Source organism: Coloeus monedula (assembly GCF_965178545.1).
Source record: "Coloeus monedula genome assembly, chromosome: 1".
NCBI classification, from domain to species: domain Eukaryota; kingdom Metazoa; phylum Chordata; class Aves; order Passeriformes; family Corvidae; genus Coloeus; species Coloeus monedula.
This window is the reverse complement of record NC_138781.1, coordinates 138,216,207-138,239,826: the sequence shown is the minus strand read 5'-3', so window position 1 is coordinate 138,239,826 and position 23,620 is coordinate 138,216,207. Positions and strand designations below refer to the sequence as shown.

Here is a 23,620-nt window from a genome sequence, read left to right as displayed (position 1 = left end):
ATTTAGCAGAACGAAGAAGCATAGATGGACTGTGTAGATAGTGAGGCTGTGATGTAGAAGTGCCTGCACCTAGGCAATTCTGCTGTTATGTCTTTTAGAAATCTTGAAACAGGCATGAAATAACTTTTACAGAGATAATGTATGCAAAACCTGGTTCCAGCTTCCTAATGCCTTGATGTTAGTTATTGCAGCATGGTTACCATAGCTTCATGATAGACACTTTTATTAGATTTTCAGGACATTTACTTTACAAACATATATTAAGAAGAAAAATCAGTGCCATAGATTTCCTTAATACAATAGAAGAAGGCAGATACAGGCAACAGAATAGTATAATTTGCCTGCTTATACCTGCCAGATGATATGGTATTCAGAATCTTCAGACAGTACTCGGTAGCCTTTAGGAAAAGTAGTGTTGAAAGGTAACATTTATGCAGTTGTTATGGTTACAGAATGTGTGATTAACAGAAGTCAGTCTAATTCAGAAGGCCTATTAGGCAGTTAAAGCACCTGCATATATGTCCTTGTGGTCACTCTAATGCCAAATAACATCGATGGTGGCCCATTTGGAGCTGTTCAATCGACACGTACAGTACATTGTAATCAGCCTTAGAGCAGAAACAACTGTTATTGTGTTCTATTTCAGCAGAAAAAAAAAATTCTGTTCTCTCTGAAATATCTCAGAGATCAACCAGAACAGTATTATGTGACATTTTCTAGCTTATGTTTGTATCTACCGATGCTTGTTGAAATGCACATGCCCTTCTGTTTATTTGTTCCACTGCATGTAGTTAATTTGGGTTCTATCTCAAGGAAAAGATTCTTAGTTAGGCCAAATGAAGATGACGGTGTATTTGAGAAAATAAGAGAAGAGGACCTTAATAATTTATTTTAGATACTGTCTTTCAAAATGAATTGTCTGAAAATAATAAACCCACTGTTGAAGTCCTGAATTATAAAGCAAAAAAAAACCCCAAAAACCTTCAGTGTAATTCCTTGACTGTGCACTGTTCTTTAGAGTTTTTACAACTCTAGTTACTAATGAGAATGGGTGCTGAGGCTCTGCTTTTATGTTTTGTTTTGTTTTTCTCCAGACACTGTTCAAAGGGTGGGGTTGACAGGAAAAGGTGCTACTCTATTAGCAGGGAAAAAGTGTTTACGTATCAGTTTATAATGTTTCTGTGAGTGTCTGTAATTGGTGTGATGGTTGAGCAGGCTACTGCCACCTAGGCATTGTCTGGGAAGGGCACGCATTTCCTCTGATCCTTCCAAGCAGACCAGACTGTTGTAGTTCACTTAGGGACCTGCTGAAGTATCATCCATCCAAAAAAAAAGCTACACTAATATTTTGGGTGAAGTCAAATAACTTCAGTCCCCACCCTTTCTCCCCTCTCACCCCCGCCCCCATTCACTTTTACTCAGAGAACCTTGGTGCTAAAGCACGGTAGGAACAGAGGCACTGTACTTTTGCCTGAATTGTTAGCTTGCTGATTTTTGTGGTGTTGTAGGGATAGCACACACTGCAGCGTCAAAATGGCAGAATTAGAGAATCAGGTAGGTTGGAAAAGACCTCGATCGAGTCCAACCTCTGCTGGAACACCACCCTATCAACCACACCATGGTCCAGTCTTTAAATCCTTAAACACCTCCAGGGCTGAGGACTCTCCCACCTTCCTGGACAGTGTCTAATCGCCCTTTCTGTACAGAAATTCCTCCTAATGTCCAACCCCAACTACCCCTGGCACAGCTTGGGGTGGCGTTTTTCGTCCTGTCACTTGTTACCTGGGAGAAGAGCCCGACCCCCACCTGGCTACAGCCTCCTTTCACGGAGTTCTAGAGAGCAACACGATCACTACCGAGCCTCCTTTGCTCCAGGCTGCTCCTCACAAGACTCGTGTTTCAGACCCTTCACCAGCTCCATTGCCTTTCTCTGGACTTCCTCCAGCTCCTGAATGTCCTTCCTGAATTGAGGGGCCCAGAACTGACCCCAGTGCTCGAGGTGTGGCCTCCTCAGAGCCGAGTACGGGGGGACAGTCACTGCCCTGGTCCTGCTGGCCACGTTATTCCTGATTTCCTGCCTCTCGGCGGGCCGGCACCGCACCGCGGGTCCGTCCCGTCCCGATGCCCCGGCCAAGGCGCGCCGTGAGGCGGCGGATGGTCACGGATCGCGCGGCGGCGGCGGCCTCCGCCCAGGAGGGGGCGCGCGCACCCGCCCCGCCTCTCGGCCGCTCGCTCCGCCCGGCCCCGCGCGCCCCCCGAGAGCCCCGCGCAGGTACGGCGGGAGCGGGGCCGGGAGCGAGCGGGGCCGGGGCGGCAGCGGGAGGCCGGGGAGGGCACGGCAGGGCAGGGCAGGGTGCTGTCACCCCCGCTAGGGCTGTGCCAGGCCCGGGTAGGGACCGGGGACGGGCCCTGGGCAGAGCCCGGCCCGGGAGCCGGAGAGGTGGAGCGCTATGGTGCCGTTTGGTGGGAGAACAGCGGGAGCAGTGCCAGCCTTCACGGGAGGGGGGGACACGGGGACGGGAATGGGAACACGGCCGCCCTGCTGACAAGGCGTTGGTAAGTGTGCGGCTTTGAACGTGCTTTCCAGGAGAAAACAAGATAGGTGAAACTGAAGTACGTATTTTAATCTGCTCTCATAACTGTTCTTGATGAAGCAATTACTGTTTTTAAGGGAAATGGAGTAGTTCCGGTTTTTATTTTCTAGACCACACTAAAGCTGCTGCACGTTGTTATTGTGGTGAAAAGGTAGGGATAACATCTGAATTGTTGACAGGATAGGGAAGTAACTAGAGACAAACTATGGTGGGTAATATTGAGTCGAAAATCCATCACATCTGAGTATCAGAGGGTATAAAATTAGTTCTTTGAAGATCAGTCTTGAGACCAATCTTATTAAATATTTACTAGAGGTCTTGATGTAGTATTTGAAACTTCGCTGTCTTAATTTGGTAGTAATGAAGAGTTGGGAGGTATTGGCAATATAGAAGAGGGTTATAGTACTATGCAGAAAGAATTGGGTGATCCTGAGAACTGGAGTATGAAGTAGGTACAATAACAATTTAAAGAATGAGGATTTACAGTTGTAACCTTGCAAGTAAAAAATTTGTGGAAGAAATTCTTACCAGTTGAAAGCAACGCAAAACCAAAGAATGTTAGGTAGTTACAAGATATTTAATTGTGGAAAAAGTAAATGCTGACTACAGTGATCCAGTTAAAGGAGTTACTATTATCCATGAACAGAACTCTAGAATTCTTTGTATAATGTTAATCATTCTCAGTTAAAAAGTGGAACAGAAACAGGAAGATATGCTAAGGTCAAGCAGGGAAATTAAGAGTGTTGGAAGAGGCATTTGGCTTTTTAAAATTTTGCAGAATAATTTAAATTTTGCTTTTTATTTAAGTGTCAAGATAAACACCATGAAGTGAATAAATTGAGCTGAAGGATGATGTTAATACATGAATAATTTAACATAAATTTTAGGATTAATAATATATGAAAATTTCTAAGCATCAGAGAGCACTGATATTCAGGACCAGCCTTCCAAAAGGTCAAGGAAGAGCAAAAACCAAACACTTATTAGATGGAACGTGACTGGTTTGTAAAAATAATGTTTTCGTTTGCTGCAGCAGACTCCTGAGCTTAGTGTTACCTGTATACTATGGATCAGTTTTTCTTTTTTGTTCGTTTGTGAAATAGATTATTGGCAAGAACTTAAATTGTTTTTTAGAAGAAAAATATTTATAGTAATGTTTACAGTCTGAATAGTAGGGTTGGTGACAATCAGGAAATGACAATGGCTAATTCCTGTCTTTTTTGTGTTGAAGAAAAGGTGTGAAGAGTAAGCCGAGATGAGTTGAAGGTTGAAGTGTAGTATGTGCATCTGCTGTCTTCGTACCAGAGCAGTGTGAGTTTGCAAGAGGGTGCTCTAAAATTCGGTTCTGATACGTAATCAGCAACACGTTTCCTCTCAGCAGGTTTTGGCTAACCCATGACATTTAGGTAAAGTTGTCTCACCAGCAAGAGCTAGGGATGTGAAGCAATGCTTTAAGTTGACTGTATTATCTCACCTCACATTCTTTTGAACTTAATGTTTGAGCACATGTGGACTTTAAGTCCTCATCTGCAGCTCAGGACCTGAGATACTTTGTTGTCCAAGGAGTGAGCTACTACTAGAGGCTCTTCTAGGGATTTGGGTATGCTGGAATTTTGAGGGCTGCCACTCTTTTCTTTTGATTAGTCTGTCAGTTAATATCTTCCCACATGATCTCAAGCTGTGGATATTCCACTTCCAGACAGATCAGTTAATAAGCACGTAAGATATTTTATAAGGCATTGGTTTATACGTGTTATGTGAAATACATGATCCCTGAAGCATTGAGTTTTCTGGAGAGACCGTCCATAGAATGCTGTTAGAGTAGGTGACAGGCCTGTCTTGAATGCATGGGCTTGTTCCACCAAATTTCCATTGTGAGTGTTCTATTGTGTTTCGAAGTCAAGAGCACAAATACTGAAATGGTCAGTTTTGTTGTGGTTTGCTTTGCTGTTTAAAGGTGATACTAAATATGTGGAAAAAAAGGTTTTATCTTGTGCAGTCCCTCACTGCAGCCATGTCTGTACTTCCAGGACTTAGATTCTGGCTTTCATTCATGTATCAACACCACTTTTCCGAGTGGCATTTGTTCTTTTACTTTATCAATAAAATTTCAGTTGGCTGAGTGGAACAGAGCTGCTTAAACACCAGTTTTGTCAGTCAGCAAATTTCTGACATCCAAGTAATGCAGCTACATCAGCTGAATTTTATAATATAAACTCAAAGGCATAAATCCTGTAATGCTCACTGCGGATATTCTTTCAGCATGCTCAAGACCTCTTAAGAGCGTCTGACCAGCAATAGTGGATGGTGACAGAAGAAGGGCAGCAGCACATTTCAGGAAAGGCTTCTGGTGTATGGGCTTCCCATGGATGGTGTAAAATGCTTGTCTGTCTTCTTCACCTTGGTGGTTTTTATCCACAGAAGAATATGCCTGTCCATGTTACATGTTAGGGGCTGAGATCAGGTACATTTTCAAAGAGCTTGCTACATCCAAGGCTCATCGGCTTTTACTCAGGGTTACTGAGTAGGATTGTAGGTACAGGTGATGTGGATCTTCAGGAAGCATTAAAACTAAGTACCATACCAGAGGCTTTTGAGGAGACTAGATGCTTATAGCATCAAAGAAATTTCTTACATGCAGAAGTGGTTGAGCTGAAAAATTATGAAGAAGGCAAAAAGAAATTGCCAAAAAAGGGAAGGAGGCAGAAAGATGGCACATGAGCTTCAGTGTGCATAAAGTAAGATGACGTCTTGGGTAGAATAATCTAAACCATGCTCACATGGTTGTGAACTCAAAACTGGCAGCCACCAATCAAGAGAAAGTGCTTGGAGTTACCATTGAATGTTCCCTGAAAACCTAAGCTCAGTGTGCTGTGGCAGCCAGAGAGCCAGGAAAATGGTGACTGTCCTTAGAGAGAAGAAGAGAGAGGGTACCATTTTTTGCTGCAGCTGGTGCACCTGTATCTGGGGTAGTGTGTATGGTTCCAGCATCTGCATTGGAAGAGGGATACAGTGGGATAGGGAACGGCAAATGAAAGGGACAAGGGGATCAGCTTCCTTAAGAGGAAAGACTGGAAAGTCAGGATTGTTCACAGAGGAGATTGCTGGGGCATGACCAAGACTTACACAATGAAGGCAGTGAATAAAGTGAGAGTTATTCAGCCAGTCTTGAGGCGTTGAAATGGGAGTTGCTTGCTGGGGCTGTTGGGAGGGTGGTTTCAGATGGATACAGGGAAGGATGACAGGGCCACTGTGATGGCAGTGTGAGCAGGTATAGGAAGGCATTAGAAAGTGGACAAGAAGTCTGTTGAGGGGCTGCTAAAAGAGCTGCTCAGGGAGGTCCCCAATGTACTGTAGTGGCTGCTGGGGTGTGTGTGGAGAATGGACTGCAGGAAGCAGAGAGGCTTATGTGCTCTCCCAAAGGGAGATCTCTGATGGCCACTGTTGAAGGCAGAGCACTGGGTGAGTGGGATCAGTTTGATCCAGGACACCAGTTTTAGTGAACTTAGGATCAAGACTGGAATAATTGTAGTTTTGGCTTCTGAACTGTTAGAATTTGCATGTCAAGCCTAGAAAAGGCAGTGAACAACAAGGTGATAGTGTTTGCCTGGACATGGGTAGTAAAGATAGGGTCAGCTATGAAAAGCTGCTGAAGAACCCCTGTAAAACTGAGTAACTGGATAACGCAACGTACTGGCACATGAGTTCAGTGTAGGTAGAGGGATTCAGATAGCATAAAGAGAATCCTAAATTCCCATATGAAATACTGGGCTCTCTGTAATGAGCATTTTGTATTTAAGATTAGCGGTTCAATGAAAATATAACAGTGTTAAGCAGCAGTGAAAAAGATAGAACGTACAGTAAATATTACTGAGAAACAAGTAAAGAACAAAGAATACTGTCATACCACTGTGTTAATCCATGGTTCACCCTGAACATCCTGATTGAGTCACTCCTGCTCTGTCTCCTAGCTCAGAAAACAGAGTTAAAATGAGTGAGATTCAGAGAAGCAAAACAAAACTGGTCACAGACACAGACCCACTTCCAAATGAGGAATGACCAAGAAAGCTGGACTTCAAAATTCATCCTGGAAAGGGATGTCTGAGGAGCCTGATGAAGGCCTGTAGAATGATGAGAGGCAGGAAAAGAATGGGCAGAGGTGCTCTGTCTGTTCTCCCCACAGCAGAGGTGAGGGTTCACAAGGGAATCTACCAAGCCCCTGATTCAGCAAGATCAAAAGATGTTGTTCTTCACAGGTAGCTGAGTTGGAGAACTTACCAGAGTATGTTGTGGGTATTAGAAGTGTTTGTGTTGAAGAGGAGAGAGAGCAGATGTGGAGGCAGTGCCAAATATGTAGAAACCCCATCCATTTTGAATAGAAGAAGCAGTATTATGTATGCTTTTGGCCACCATTTGAAAAATTATACTAGGCCTAAATGGATCTTTGTTGTGATCTGCTGTGGCTAGTTTTGTGTTGGGTTCTTATTCAGAAAAGTAATAACTGACATGGACTTATTTTTACAGTTTCTCTTCATCCTTTCTCAAATAGAACTTGTCAAACCTGTTTAAAGAAACATGGGTATTTCCTGTTCATTGACTAGACACCAGGTTTCATGTTGAATTTTGAGCCTTTTACAGACAAGTTACTGGTATTTACTAAGTTATCTAAAGGCAGAAGTTTCCCCTGTATATGTGATGTCTTTTGTTTCCAGGCTCAGCAGGATAAATTCATGCAATTGATAAACATTGGTTGAGCTACTTCACTCTAAGGTTCTTTTCAATCATCTTTCATTGCATTTTTGCTCAATTCCAGGCCCTGTGCAGATCAGGAGCTTGAGGCTGGCCTCCCTGATTCTCCTCAGACTTGCCTGTTGTCCTGGGAACGCTTAGGCTGCTGGTTTACTCCTTTCAGTCCTTTAAGACAGTGTTGGGTAGACACTAGCACTACATATTTGCCTACATGGAGGATTTTTTTGAGCTTAAGCATGGTGAAGTAACTATTTATGCCAAAGTAGTATCACTATGTATATATTAATTAGAAATACAACCTTAATAGTATTACAATTTCATCTTGCTGTGTCACATAACATGATCCTCCATGATACAATTAAGTTTTTAGTCATGCTGTGTTGATAGATATTTAGAATACTTGAAAGAGGAAATATATCAGTTTACTATTTGTCTTTGATAAACTGGTTTAATGATTTACTGTGTGAATATGAAAATTCTGAGCAGAAGTATGTGTATCCAGCAATTGTAGTAAGAGTTGCAGATTTGACAGTGTTCGTTGTCTTACCATCGGTATATTGATATAAATACATCATTGGTATAAAATAATGAACTTCAGTGAACAAGCAGAGCAATATATTTTTTCAAAGGTAAAGTCAAGCTTACAGTTATATATAAATGACTTACAGATTTAGGAGACATCTGCTTTCAGAAGTGACCTGCTTCTGTTCACTAGCCACTAAACCAGATTTGATGTTGCACACTAAGGCCATGTCATCAAGGTTATGTATGACTAAGGGCATAGAAGCTATTATATATATTAGAAGGAAAAAAAGGAAGAAAATATGAACAATATAATAATAAGTCATTTGTGACAGGTTCTTAGTTTGGTTTATTGCTCTCACTGAGTTCTGATTTCTGATGATTCCTGGTGGCCACAGAACATTTTTCCCCATTTTAGTAAATGTGTCATCTCAGACTTACTGTTTGTCTAGGTAAGGACTGGGCTTTTTTGGGAGGGCGGGGGGGTGTTTTGGATCAGTTTGGGGTTTTTTTTAAGAAACAAGCATAAATACATACTTTTTAAAATTAAATGCCTTTAGTTTCAGAACTCAAGCAACATACCAAAGTCCTCATTTCACGAACAGAGGATCAAAGCTTAAATGTGAATGCTGTTTATACTGCAAAGAAGTAGCAGTTTGGATTTCAGGATCCTTTAATAAAGTTTCATAAAACTTTATTTTCAGGCTGTTCATAATTTCCTTCCCAGGAAAACAGAAAACACCACAAATGTAGAAAAAGTGGTCTGTGTGAGTCCAGGCTTACACACCACACCAGTACCTAAAGGGAACCTACAGGAAAGCTGGAGAGGGGCTTTTTGCAAGGGCATGAAATGATAGGACAAGTGGGAATGGCTTTAAACTGACAGAGGGCAGGTTTAGATTGGATGTAAGGATGAAATTCTTTCCTGTGAGGGTGAAGAAAAACTGGAACAAATTGCCCAGAGAAGCCATGGATGCCCCACCTCTGGAAGTGTTCAAGGCCGGGCTGGATGGGGCTTTGAGCAGCCTGGTTTGGTGGTTTCTAAGGTGTCCCTGTCCATGGCAAGGGGGTTGGACCAGATGACCTTTTAAGGCCCCTCCCAACTCAAACCATTCTATGATTCTGTGCGTCCCTCCCGTCAGGCACAGGAATTCATCAGTCCACGTGGTGGCAGTGTCCATCCAGACTCCGGTGCTGTTCCTGCCTGGGCAGCCTGCAGCCAGCTGGAGCTATCCTTTGTTTCTCTGTCAGTGTTGTCTTCTTTTCCAGAAGACTGCTCCTAGTCTGCGGCAAATTTAAACACAAACACTTAATTAAGACTGGAACAAATTCTCTCTACTCTGTTAAAAACCAGACAAATAAACCAGCAACAAAACCGTATGTAGCAACCTTTAAATATTTTCTTGACCAGCATACACCCTACATGTTCCCAGCAGCAACAGAAAAGGAATTAGAGTAGAGGTTTGTGAAGAGGTTGATAATTATGACCGATATGATTCAATAACTTTATATAAAAACAGATGTATTCAAACTGGCCACAAAGATCAGAGAAGTACTGCAGTTATATACTGGTTTAATTGAGCCATTTGTGGGGAATTAAAGTTACAGAGTATTTGAAGAAATCTGTAAATTGCCTTTTTTCCTAAATAGTTCCTGTGCAGAAGATGAAAGATAAGCAGTGTTCAAAAATACTTAAGTATATATTTAATAGAAGTTAAATGTGCTGGAACATGTAATGCAACTGAATTAACAGTTAAGTTTAGCAAGGATAAAATGTTTGTGAATCTGCTTGTTGATAAAGGTGTTTTAAGAGAATGATCTCTTTCTTATTGTTCCCTTGTTTTGTGTACATAAATACACAAAGCTTGTACTGTTTTATCTGGGGAAGCATTCTGCAACCCTGGATTGGCATTTGAGGTCTTGTATATTTTTTATCTTGTAGTGTTGATATACTGGGCAATAATGAGCAAAGCTCCCTGTTTCCCAATGCCATCGTCTGCTGATACCTAAGAGCAGTAATAGTTGTTAAAACTTTTTCATAAAGCACTTTGTAGCCTGTACTTGTAAAGTAGTGCGTATTTTGTATATGCAATGCACCAGAGTTTCTACTCACAGGATGGTCCTGACATAAAGAGAACATTACCTGTATGTCTCATGTCTGCATAAGGGAATGGGAATGATTGAAAACAAATGGCATAAATAATGTTATTCTATTATCACCTACTGATGTGGCTGACTAGGGGCATGAGAGGGGATGAATGTGTTACAAACCTGCTGTGATACCTAAAATCCAGGAACTGTTGAAAAAATAGCTAAAGTTAGAAAGGGAAAATGCTGCAAAATACAGCGGTGTGTAAAATAGGCATCATGCTGTACTTAATCTGAGGTGCTGCTTTTAGCAGCAGTTCCATATTAGTGGAGCCATAAAACTGTTCCAGTTGTACTGAAAAGATGAAGGTTTCTCATAGAAAATACAGAACCTAAGTGTATTTTGATGTACATACTGGGGTTCTTTCCTAAATGGAAATGAGTTGAACACATTATTTTTTTGCTAAATATAATATTTATTCAGTTAAATGACTTCTCAGTAACTTACACATAAACCTCACATAAATACATGTATGCATGAAAACTTAGCAAGGAATTTCTCCCTCAGCATTTTAAGCAAAGTACTGGAATGTTTTTCATTCACTTAAATAATGAAGAGGAAGAGCTCTGCAAGCCACTGCCACTGAAGTGCTCTCAAAGTGCATTACAGAAAGAGGATGCTGTTTAACCACAAGGGAGTTGACAAATGCAAATTTGTCAAGTAATGCATATTGTGTGTTTGCTGGCATAGGAGGTTACTATTTCTTGGTTTTGTTTTAGTTTCCATTTCTTGGTGGTGGCAGTTTCTCTATTAGTAATCGTACTGATGCCTAGGTTCTAAATGTCAAAAGTGTGTGTTAATACTGAGACATCTCAAGGATAGAGCAATCTGGTATTGTTCTGTTGTACTGATAGGTTGTTTTACAGTAGGGACAATTAGTTCAGTTTTCCTGAATCTGCTGGGAAATACTGTAGTTCTGCAGAACTGGTATGTCCTATGGAGCAGTGACTGGGTGATTAATCCCAATTTGGCAGGTTCATTAATACTTTTGTAGAGGAGGGATGGGTCCCATGGGTGATTCTGTCTCTCATGTGGAGCCGTTCTCTCCTGTTCCTGGGGCTGTTTGGTAGCTGTTGAACCTAATGAGAAAGTAGAGACAACAGCATATATTTACTGTGAAATAAAACTCTGCAGAGTTAACACAAATTTTAGGACTACTTTAAGAGGTGACAGAACTTGCATTTAGCTCTGTGGTTTGAATTTTTCAAGATCACTGCTGCCTTCTGCAGGCGAGAACATGTCCTGCAATAGATCAGTGTGTGACACTGAGTTACCATTGTACCCGGTATAGTGAGAGACAACTGACTCGTATTAAATAAATTGGTTTTACAGAATGAATTAATATAAGCATTCCTTTGATTAAATTTTCTTATCCTGTACTAATCCACACATGTCATTGAAGAGGCTTACAGCATAATTTCTAAAATTATTAATTAAGAAGTACAATGTGTTAAGGCTATATAAATGTATAAATCTAGGGAAAATGTGTTCTTATGCCTTTCTAATGGGAATCCTTCTAGCTTGGGAGGATGTATTTGAATATACTTTTTTTCAAAAAACTAATTTTCTGTCAAAGTACCAAGTTATTAAAAGCAAACCTTTTTTTTTAACAAAAATACTATTTAACAGATACATTTTCAGTAGATAGTGATGCATTTTTACAAGCAGTCATTTAATTCAGTCTTTAAAAATTAGATTTATTTAACTGGTAGTAGTAATTTTTGGGATGTTCAGGATGGTCATTTTGCAATATTTTGTGTCTTATTACTAATGCAAGTCCATTTGTCCTGATTGGTGCCTGGGAAATCAGTCCTTACTGGTAGTGTACCAGCTTATGGACAGGTTCAGAGTTGTTACCTGATTCACCTTTCAGAAGCAGTTTAAAGGGAATGGCTAATGCCATTTTGTTTCTAAGTTTTGCTCCTAAATCTGTTGTGTTAGATAGTCATTGAAGCAATAAGCTTTTTGATACTGTAGGCCGAAATGTAAGCACCATTGGTTTAATCAAAAATACCTAATTAAGTTGACTTGAAATTTTTTTATGAGTTTTGTTACACAGGAAATTTTGCTAAGTCGGGTTAATTTTGAGGCAAGAACATGTCGTTTGGGGACTGACATTTTAAAGATGGTGCATAGTTCAGCTTTGTATGCAGCTTGTATTTGGCATAGGTTAGCTAGCCATATGTGAAATAGTAGAAAAAATCTTTTTAATCACAAAGATAAATTGAACCAGATGGTCCAGATTTTTTTTTTTTTTTGTGAATGTATTTGCTTAGTCCACAATCTTCAAGTATTGGGAAGAAGGATTTGCTTCATCTTTGTCTTTCTTATTGTGAAATACTAAGGTTTTACTTTAGTCTTCTACACATCAGTGATCAGTTCTAGAAGATTCTAGTGATAATAAATTCTGAATCAGAATTACTTCCGGTTACACTTTCTGTTAACTGCTAGTCTTTGCACATCCTTTTCTGAGAAGATAAGGAGGTGACTTTTTTGTCTTGGTATTATTAGCTAATGTTTCATCAAAGTTGGGGAATTCTGTAAGGCTTTACCAGACATACATATCTGATATGAAAATACAAACATTAGCTTACCTTTAACAGAGCATGCCATGCTGTTTCTCAAATAGCATAAGTCTCTTCCATATAATATTCTCATGTTGATTTATGTTAGGCCTTGTTTTATTAAGCAGGTTTAAACACTTGAGCATTATTTTACAAGCGAATCATGATCTTTTTGTCAAGTGCGAGTAGGGCTTTGTGCTATTGATATGCTGCTACTATGGCTGATAATTGGAGGTTTTAAAATTATTTATGATCTTGCTTTAGGGAAGATTTAGTGCAGAATATAAAGGTCACAATCACATCACAGAGAAACTGGGCCCATTTTTTTTCTCAGCGAAGACTGGGCAAGCAGAGTGGAAGAATTCTCATATCGTTCGTGATTTGGGTGGAAAATGGGCAAGAAAATTGAAATCGCTGTCATCTGGGAATTCTTAGCTTTGTAGCATCCAGGGGGTTGTAACATATTCATTGAAAATGCAAGTAATTACATTGTCCTTTCTTGCTGTATAGGGTTATAAGGAAGTGCCCTACATGACGCCAGCCTCGTGCGAAGTTTTACAGTGTATCAGTGAACTGGCCACTTGCTCTTGGAGATGGTTGTGGAAAAGGGTTCTTGAGCCAGTGATGTGCTGTCCCGTGCTTAAAAACATACTTGCAGCCTAGAGGAATGTACTCTGCTTAAAATCATTCCTTATACAGATACCAAGACATAGAATTTATTTCTGTCTCGTTCTCTCCAGCATCCAATAAAGAAAAAAAAAGGTTCTGCATTTCTGCACTGGAAAACTAGACAGTGTTGATCTATGTAGCAGAATTTGTCCAGATAGGAAACACAGCCTAGTGAAGTTTAAATATGATCTATTAATCTCAACAGCCCCCCAGTGCTAGAGCTGTTATTCAGACCAGTGTGTGAACATTTTGAAATTACTTCTGTAGGTACTTTGATACTGAATTTGATCTAAAACATAGGGGAAGAGCTATAAAATACAGACATGAACTCTCAAAAAAGGAGAGGTTTTAAATTGAATTCTTTGGCTACTGGCCATGTTTCCATTCTCCGGGCTGAATGAGTGCACTGGTGTGGAAGGATACCTTATATAGATGAGAAAATTTAAATCTGTGTATAGCAGTTTTAATAAGAGGTTCCGATAGTTAATTAGAACACTGCTACACCATGAGCCCAGAATAGAAACCTTGGTCAAGTGAAAAATACTGTTTCAAGTGATGTTTCAGTTCACTCTCTATTCAAAGCTTTTCTAGTAAAATCACTTTTCCCTCCTGTCACTTGAATTTTGTCTTGTCTATATTGCGATTTCTTCTAGAGGATTTTTACTTGTTTATATGGTTTTTTTTCTTTTTTACCTCCTCTCTGAGGCAATGCAAAAAGAGGACTGTTGTTCAGTCTTCTAGGTGTTTTCATTGCTTCTTAAAATTGCGTCATGAACATTTTACCATTCTCTTGCTAAATCATTCTCTTTTTCCTTATTGTTTTCAAGTCATCTTTTCTGTGTCCCATAAGCACACAGTCTCATCATACCCTCATTATCTGACTTATCCTTAAAATACTCTTCTGCAAAACTGAAATCATAGTCCATCAAATATTCTATACCAAGTAATCCATGGTGAAAGATTTATCTTCCTCTTTCATGTCCTGTTACAGAAAAGGACTTAATCCTTTATTTAATATTAAGCCAAGGAAACTACATGTGTGTTTCTCCATGTTGAGATTCTAGTCAAACCCACAGTAGCTCTGTACTTGATTTTACCATTGTCTTCCTTGTACCCACTTCCAGTTTTCAGTGGGCAGTTTCACCTAATACATTCAGTTTTCTGTGTTCTGTATTGCTGTTTTTGTTTGTTCAGTAGTTTGTGTATCTCTGGCACTGTAAAAATAATGTTCTGGAAAGGCTATTGAAAAATATATTTCTTGCAGAATGGAGAAATTAGTATTTTTATTAGTCAAGCATTTTTAGCTGTACTGTAGTTTGTGCATTGAAGTTCAAATTCCGAGGGTGAAAATCCCATTAGAACAGCTTTGCTTATAGCTGGTAAAAATTGCAGTTAGTGTCACTGTACCAGTGGCTTGAATTGCTTATAGAGTTTCCCCATTTATGAAAGGTTCTTCCTTTCTGTCCGAATCTGTGGTGTTTTGCCCTTTAATACCAATACTACTACATGTTATTTCTTACTAGGTTGAAAACGAATCACCCATCTTGCATTTGTGGCAGAGATCTTAGCAGTTTTCTCTCATAACACAGCTTTGCTGCTCTTTCCAGAGGTGTGAGCTCTTTCCATATCACTAGAAGGGAACGCAGCACATAATGTGTATTAAAAGGAAGATTTCAGAGTTGGCCTATAAGCTAGTTTGCATTCTTGTTTGGGAACCCAAGCAGTCTACTGAATATTAGCATTGTGTTTATTTGCCAGGTTTCACCATCATTTCTTCACTCTTCCTTGCAGGTTGGTCAGCTCCTCCTAAGAGAATCAGAGCAATGTCCTACGTTTTTGTGAACGACTCCTCCCAGACAAATGTGCCGCTGCTGCAGGCTTGTATTGATGGAGATTTTAACTATTCCAAACGACTGTTAGAGAGTGGTTTTGACCCAAATATTCGTGACAGCCGAGGCCGAACTGGCCTTCACCTGGCTGCAGCCAGAGGAAATGTAGACATCTGTCAACTCTTGCATAAATTTGGTGCTGACCTACTAGCCACTGATTACCAGGGTAACACAGCCCTTCACCTGTGTGGGCATGTTGATACCATCCAGTTCCTAGTTTCTAATGGACTTAAAATTGATATTTGGTAAGTCACTTTTTACAATACATATTTTATAATATATTAATCTTCTCTCACCAGAGCCTCGCATATAAATCTGCTGTTGCTGAAATGCTGTATTTGGTGCAATTCTACTTTATAAAGATACCACTTAATAAAAAAACCAAAATAAAAAGGCAGGAAAACAGTAAGAGGCCACTTCTGCTAGTCTGTGCAGCAAGCAAAGCAAATGAGAATAGCTGGTGTGGGCTGCTGAATCTGATTCTGCCTCATTGATGACATTGCTGCCCTGGTTTGGCCAGACAGCCAGGTGTGGGTGGTTGGCACCAAAGAAAAAATCACATTGACTACTTTAAAAGAATTTCCTCCACCCCAGTTTCTATTGTTGTACTATATAAGACAAAAAAAATACAGTATATGTGTGTGTAAGTTCATTCCCGTACTCCTCTGGTAACAATGCCTCCTTTCAGTGTTTTTGCCCTCCCTCAAAGTCTATGACTCAGAATATTGTATATTCTTTCCTTCTGGCTTCCAGCAGCTGTCAGATGCCAGTGTTCAGATGGAAGCTCTCAAGCTGCAAAATAGCTGGCTGTGTCATTCCTGTACTGAATCACTTTGTTTGTGGAACTTTCTGCATATTCACAATGTGTGCAAAAACCAGGAGTGAAGTCAAAACCTTTGAGTTTTTAAATCTGTGCCTTTTTCACCTGTCTCTCATTAATGTTTTCAACTCAGCAAAACTAGTTATTGGTAAACCAGATTATTTATGGGTTGTGGGGTGGGATTTTTCCCCCTCATTTCAAACAGCTCTGGTGGAAATTCCTGGTCTAAAGGCAGCTCTGGACCTATTCACTGTTATTTTAATAGCAGCAGAGGGACCATCTGTATTTTATTTCATTTTTGCCTCATGTCCTAATACCCTCATGGAAAAGGAACTATTAGGAGCCAGATTGCACAATTCTTGAAGTTAAGGTTAAACTTGAACATTGCCATAAATCTACTGGGGGGGTTTTTGTGTTTTTTTTTCTGTAACACCCAGAGATTCCAATTATATTAGAGTCCTAGGAATTCTGATTTTATTACAGGGCAGAAAAGAGTTGTGCAATTTCAAACCTAAATATACTGATTTTCTTTTATAGCCAATTGTGCTGTAACTTGGATAGATTGGAATTTATTACTGTCTGATAAAACAGAAAATAGTTCTGAGGACTTACTAAGTTGTAATATGCTGAGTTGACCTATTACAAAAATTCTATATTAAAATTTTCGTATGTCTTTTTATGGGCTTGTTTTAGCAACCACCAAGGTGCAACACCACTTGTTCTTGCCAAACGAAGGGGTGTGAATAAAGATGTGATTAGACTGCTGGAATCTTTAGAGGAGCAAGAGGTGAAAGGATTTAACAGAGGAGCTCACTCAAAGCTGGAGACAATGCAAACAGCTGAAAGCGAAAGGTATTTACCAAACAAAAAGAATTACTAGGAGAAATAATGTTTATGGCTTTTAGATTTTGACTTGATTGTTTATTCCTCAAAACAGATAATATCAAATTTGGCCTGAAACTATCAGACAAAATCAAAATTGAGTGTTAAATTTTGGAAAAATCTCTTTAAACAGATCAAATGTAAGGAAAAAAAGAGCTTCTATTGAGATTTTAATTTTATGGTAGAAATTTAAAGAAATAATTATTCATTTTCCATTACAGAGTCCCAAACACAAATATTCTACCACCTGCCAAAAAGCCAAGCGGGAAATAGTGTGAAATGCAAAATGCCAGTATCACAGGCTAACCTGACATCCTTTTGATGATTGTCTATGCAAAGAAGGGGTAGCAGACTTTTCATCCATCTGAACTTGAATAAAAGATTTATATGGTGCCGTATATAAAATTTCTATCGTTAGTAGTCCTGGAAAAGATGGAGAATAAGAATTTCATGGTGGCTAAAGAGACAGTTAATGCAGAACTGAAGGTTTTGAGAAAATTGCTGACCATTTTCAGGCAAAGTATTGGGTTAGAGGGAAGTTACTAATGAATTCCTAAAGGTCTGGTTTTGGGACTGTGCTTACTTAGAATTTTCTTAAATGAAAAAGCAAAAGCATGAGAAGTAGAAGCATGTTAATGATACCAAGAAGTGAGATACAGGCAACCTTGAGGAAAATTGGGATGGCATGGACGAAAACCTGGGGTTACAAGGAAGAGGAAACCAGTAGGAATAAATTGTAATTTTGTAGCACAAAATGCAACTCTTAGTTACTGAAAGCTGTGTGCCATGAAAGCGAAGTTTCTCAGTGGAAAACAAACATAGAGGAGAACAGGCTTGGTGCATTAGTCAGTTGCAGGAGTTAATGCTACCCTGAAAAATGCAATGAAGTCCTACAAAGCACAAAACATGTATTTCACTACATAAAGAAAACTCTCAGTCCTGTTGTATAAAGCAATGGTGACTTCTGCTCTGTAGTACGTCTTGTTATGCTCTTTACCTGCATTCAGAAGGGTTGTGGCTTTCTTTATATTGTCTAATGATGGCCATGAACTATGACTACTGGAACAATATATCACAAAGGACAGGGAGTTTTGTTGTATAACTGTTGCTCAGTTTAAGTGAAAATGTAGACAAGCTGTACTGTAAACAGGAAAGAGGCTGTATAGATGGAGTTAGATCTAAGCTGAGTAAACAGAAAAGGTGAAACTAACAAAACTGCAGAAATAATGCCCAATACTCCCAGTGAGCAGACATGAAGTTCTAATACATCAGTATCTTATACCTCACCTGTCAGAGAGACTGTTTTAAGCCCTGAAACAGAAAATGAATTTTATTTTCAAAATTACATGGTTATACATTATAAGAATTAGTGCATATTACCTTTCTGACTTCACTAACTTTTACTGAAAATTTCTTGACACACAGAAGTGCACTTAGGCTGGTTTTGTTTAAACATATGGACCAGCAGCTCAGCCCCTGTTAAAGTTTGATTTGATGGTGTCTCTTTAACGAACATAGCTTCCTTTCTGTTATTTGACCTTCATAAATGTTACATTGTTTGCTTTGGCCAGGAAGTCAGCAACTCTCCTTGGGGACAGGCATAGAGACATAAACAGTGCAGTACCCAGCTTGTTGGGAGCGTGTTTAAAATGTCTGAAATACATTATTTTTAAAGTAACAAATAGCAGATGCCTACAGGAGCCAAAGCAAATGAGCTTGTGTGCTGTTTGCTTTGTAAATAAATAATGTCTTTTTACCAGTTGGCTTTTCAGACCTCCACAGTTTCACTTCTCCCTCTTCGTATTATTTTCACATTTTAGAGACACTTGGATTAATGTCTTCTGTCCTCTGCCCTCTGAACTCTTACATTATGTATGAACCTATGGAGAAATAACGCTCTTTCTAAAAACAGCCTCTGACTTCAGTTTTTTGCTCCTTGTTACATGCAGTTGCTGGTGCTCTGGAAGCAGAGGCCAGAGTTCTGTTCCCAAGTCAAATTTGGTTTTGCTTGCTTTGCCCTCCTGCGGGTGAGGAGCAGCCGTGCTGCCAGGAGGCAGAGCTCCCTCTGTCCCTTTCTCACACAGGCATGTGTCTTTCTGCACAGCCCAGCAGGACCTGTGGCTGTGCCACAAGTCTGTCCAAATGTGAACTCCCACCTGCTGTTGGACACAGGAGAACCTCTGTCTGAGCTGTGTGGCACAAACTCTTCTGAGGACGTGTTGCTGCATTGCCAGTTCTTATGCAGCTGTAATTTGTAATAAGAAAAAATATTTTGAATAACATTGATTTTAATTGGCTCATAATATAAAATAGCAAAAATATTTTCTTTGTGCCCTTTTTAATGAGCAGGCATGTGATCTTTTCACTTAAATTGTATTGCACCTTTATTTAACCTCTCTGTGGTTATGTATTAACTAGTTAGTACTTACTAAGAAGTTCTGTTCTACACAAAGGGCTGTCTTTTATTAAACCCTTTGTTTTGCTTGGGAAATTGTAATAAGCAAGGAAGATGACTAAATCCTGCAGCTATGGGCAAGTTAAAATAGCTTTACAGTGTGGTAAATATTTAAAAAACAAAAATGCAGGCTTTTAGTAGGAAATTCCTGAAATCTTGTGCATGGGATGCTGCAATACTTGAGCAAGCTGTGGTAGTTCAGGCTAATTGTTCTTCACTGGTTGTACTTCCTGAGAAAAAATACTATGTGAATAGCGTGAAGTTTTCCCATGGTGTAATCTTAGAAGAGAGATTCATGAATGAGACTTTTTTCTGATAACCATCATTTTTCAATTTATTTCTGTCATGAAGAACAGCAGCATTTCTACAATTAGTTTTGACTTGGAAATTACTTTGCCCAGATTTTTTTTTTTAAAATTAGTCCTATAAGAAATATCTAGGAATATGGTAACTGAAAGCAGTTAAAAGGGAGGAGAAAAGATATGGGTTTTTTTCCTCTACTTACATTCTGCTTTTGACATCATTGCATATGTGGTTGATTCCACCATTTCCTTTCTGTGGTTGTCAGGGCCTGATCCTGTAAACACCCATGCATGTAATTTCACTCAAGAGAGAAGTAATAAGGCTGCAGATGGCCAAAATTTAAGTGAAATCAAGCTATGAGGAAGCTTCCCTAGTCTTCATGAGATTTTTCTTAAGCAACAGATAGTTTCATGTTATAATTGTCCAACCAGCAAAATTGGGAGAATTACAGAAGAAGCCATGCAATATTTTGAGACAACGTACATCTTTTCTAAAGGTCATCCATTGTCAAGAATACTGCCTCACTCAGATTTCATATTTGCTTTTCATTTAAAAGTGAGATCCAGTCCCTAATTTATAGTCTGACAATTTAAGGGGGCCTGATGGATTGGTAGTGGAATGCTAAAACATCAAAGCAGTCACTGCCATATGGCAGAAAACACAGCAATGCGAACTAGTTCAGAAAGTTTCTGAGCTTCTTGTTATCCAAATTTATTGTTTTCTGTGACTTTTTTTTATGCTAGAGAAGTGGCATGTAACAAAGACATCCAGGAGAGTAGTAATGGTTACTGCAGAATTCAGCATCTAAATTAATATTAGTTAAAGTTTGCATTTTATTCATCAGAGTTTATTTTTAGTCATGCTTTGTTTTAACAACAAATAATGTGTGCCTCTTGAGGTCTTAACTTATGCTTCATTATATTTTACTAAGCCATATTTAGTAGGAATTATGGGGACTGACCTTTGAAGGCTTCTGGGTAGCAGGCCTGAAAACTCAGTGCAGTTGTGCATAAACAAATATCATTCTCTTTGCACAGGTTAATAAAATGTCCTTTCAGCTAATATAAGTTTAGGAGTTTTTTCCTGATCTGATTTGTCTTGATTTACCAGAAGCAATGCTATAAATCATTTGGGGGGTTTAATTTTTAATTTAGAATGTTTCAGTTGCCCTTAGTAGGATCACTGTCACACTTACAGGTGCATTCTTTTCCTCTGATGTATTTTTAACTTTAATCCTTTGTAGTGCAATGGAAAGCCATTCCCTTCTTAATCCAAACCTACAGCAAGGTGAAGGAGTTCTTTCCAGTTTCCGCACAACATGGCAAGAGTTTGTGGAAGACCTGGGCTTCTGGAGGGTGCTGCTCCTCATCATTGTCATTGCTCTTCTGTCCCTTGGAATAGCATATTATGTTAGTGGGGTGCTTCCTTTTGTAGAAAACCAGCCTGAACTGGTGCACTGAAGCAAATGCAAAGAAGTACAGTGTCCTTTTCCCTGTTCTAATCTAATCTTATTTTGAGCTTCTTGGAATTATTCTCTTGGTGCAGACAGTGGCAGCTGTATATACTGTTTGCCTTTTGTACTTGCTATTAACTCCTATGAAAGAGGGATTAATTAATTTCAAGTAAAACACTAAATTCTAAAGCATTCCTAAGCTACCTCTGACTTATGTTGACTTGCAAGCAAGATGTGAAGATAGTCCTCTCTGATAAAATATTGTGATTAGAAAAGGCCTTTCATTATGAATACTAAATTCCTGCATATGAAAAATATATTCTAGTACAGAACCAAATTTGGTTTATTTTTCCTATGAAGAGAGGTAAATATATTGTTGGATTTTTTTGTATGTGCTTCAGTTGAAAGAAAAATACTCTTAAAAGTCCTCCTCAAGAAATCTAAATAATGTATTAACACATTCTGATATATAGACAGTGATAAGCTGCGACTCCATAGTTATTTTAATGCCTCTCCACAGTTTCGTATCTGCTAGTTTATAAAAAGAATGAGAAATTGTTCAAGTTTTACTATGTCTCTGATGTATAGATCACTCCTTTATTTATTAGGTTATTAGATATAGTGTGTCTTCCCAGATGAATTTAATGTTGTTAATACCTGCCTGAAGTAAATATTGTATAATAAAACTGTTGTGCTTTGGAAGAAGCCTTGGGCTAAAAATTTTGCATTTTTGTTGAAATGTTGCTAAGCAAACCTTTCTTTGTAAGGGTAATTAATGAGTGATTTAGGTGTTCTGCCATGTATGTAATAGTTCTGTAAGGTCACGGTGAAAAATGTCATGAAGGGTAACTTTTTCTTCATCCCATAAGGATCGGACTGAACCATATAACTGTGTTTTCATGTTTGTGGAGAGAACTCTATTGAATAGAATTCCTTTTTAGAATTGTTTTCCATTTCAGTTGCTTTCAGACAGAACCTACACGCTTGTGAATTATTTTCTGAGTATGCAGAATAAAAGTGTTTAAAATACTAATATTTAGGAGCATTGTATGAAATTAAATCTTGATCCATTCTGTACTTTGAGACCCTTTGTTGTAAATAATCTAGGGATAAAAATCCATTAGATATTCCTTTATGAAAGCTAGAAAGGTATTGCATAGTAAGTTGGAGGTTTTCAAAGAAAGTGGATTCTCTCACCCCATGCCCATTAGACATCTAATTCTCTTTGTTGCCATTGCCTTGAAAATCCCAAACAAAATGAATTCTGCGAGCATAAGGAATCAATTTTTATTTTTTAAATTAGCCACTCCTCAGTTGTTGCTAAATAACATGAAACATTTATGGTACATTTAAATGTAACCTACATTATTCTGTTCTGGTACCATGTATATTTTTCTTTCTTGTTTATTGATTTGAATGAAGGGGGTTGTTGTCTTTGTTTTGATGTGTTACATGGGTTTTGCTGGAGCTGGACCCCATTCTAAATTGCATCTGAATAAATCTTGATCTCAATTCTTAAGTTACAGTTTAATGACACAATACATTTTTAGCAGCACAATGCTGCAGAAAAGAAAGCATCTTAAAAAAAAAACCAAATGAGAGCATATTCCTCTTCTGAGTATTTCAGTTATGGTACCGTTGTTCATGAACAAATAAATATAAACTCATCATATACCTAAACTACATTTACTTGTCTAAATAAGTACATTTCTGTTAATAATACCATGCATCTTGATTAATGACATTGTCTTTCAGTATGTATTATCTGCATAATTTGTAATTGTATTCTCAGTATGGGTGAATGCCACAAATAAATACATATAGTCAATATGTTTTGGTTTATTATTACATTAGTGCAGCAGTAACTCATTTTACTGAGTTTGATGTGCATTGATAATGAGTATTTCAGAAGTGGGGAGGTTTCCTACACAAGAAATGGCAACCATGGAGTTGCTGTAAATGAGGTTTTAGAGCACAGTTTCTTTAGATTTGCCTGTTTTATTTTCAGTATTGTTGCTGAATTAAAATTGCTTCTGTCTGTCTCTCTTCTCTTAGATTCAGTTGTTGAACATGTGGTCTAGAGGCCTCTCAAAATTTAAGATTACCTGTGAGGGGGTATGAAACATAACCAAGAAAACCATGCTGTAGCCTTTCCTATTTTGCTGGGTGCATAAGCACACATACAGGAACTACACATCAAAAAGGTTTGAAAAATTTTATTTCAAATTAAGATATTTCATGTTTTAAACCAGAAAGAAATCCAAAGCACTGTTTGAACTTCACTGTGTAATGAATGTTGCTCATTGAAATAAGGACATGATAAATATCTGATAAAAGTGGAGTTTGTTCTGTATATACCTCTGTTATTGAAAAAGGTCTGCTGTGCCTTTCAGTATCTCTACAAACACTAATGTCTTCCTTTTCAAGGACTTCTAAAGAATGAATTGCCTCCTGTAACTTTAGCTTACTTGTCTTAGGGGGTTTTACTTTACTATTTCAGTAGTTTTTTAGATCTTGGGTTGTCTGTAAATAAGATTTCTTTTATTTATTATTGCAGTGGTGTCTTGGTAC

General features: G+C 38.7%; 1 protein-coding gene across 3 annotated transcripts; it reads left to right on the top strand.

The window, feature by feature from the left end:
- The first annotated feature begins 2,245 nt into the window (after positions 1-2,245).
- Positions 2,246-22,877, top strand: ANKRD46 (ankyrin repeat domain 46). 3 transcript variants are annotated; one of them, XM_082287472.1, is made up of 4 exons: positions 2,246-2,272; positions 15,039-15,381; positions 16,650-16,808; positions 20,840-22,877. In XM_082287472.1, exons 2-4 carry the CDS (start codon positions 15,071-15,073, stop codon positions 21,054-21,056), a joined length of 687 nt encoding a protein of 228 aa, XP_082143598.1. In that variant the 5' UTR covers positions 2,246-2,272; positions 15,039-15,070; the 3' UTR covers positions 21,057-22,877. The 3 variants fall into 3 exon arrangements, with proteins under 3 accessions (XP_082143598.1, XP_082143599.1, XP_082143600.1); XM_082287473.1 differs by lacking the exon at positions 2,246-2,272 and adding an exon at positions 2,524-2,613; XM_082287474.1 differs by lacking the exon at positions 2,246-2,272 and adding an exon at positions 3,833-3,905.
- Positions 22,878-23,620: the final 743 nt, after the last annotated feature.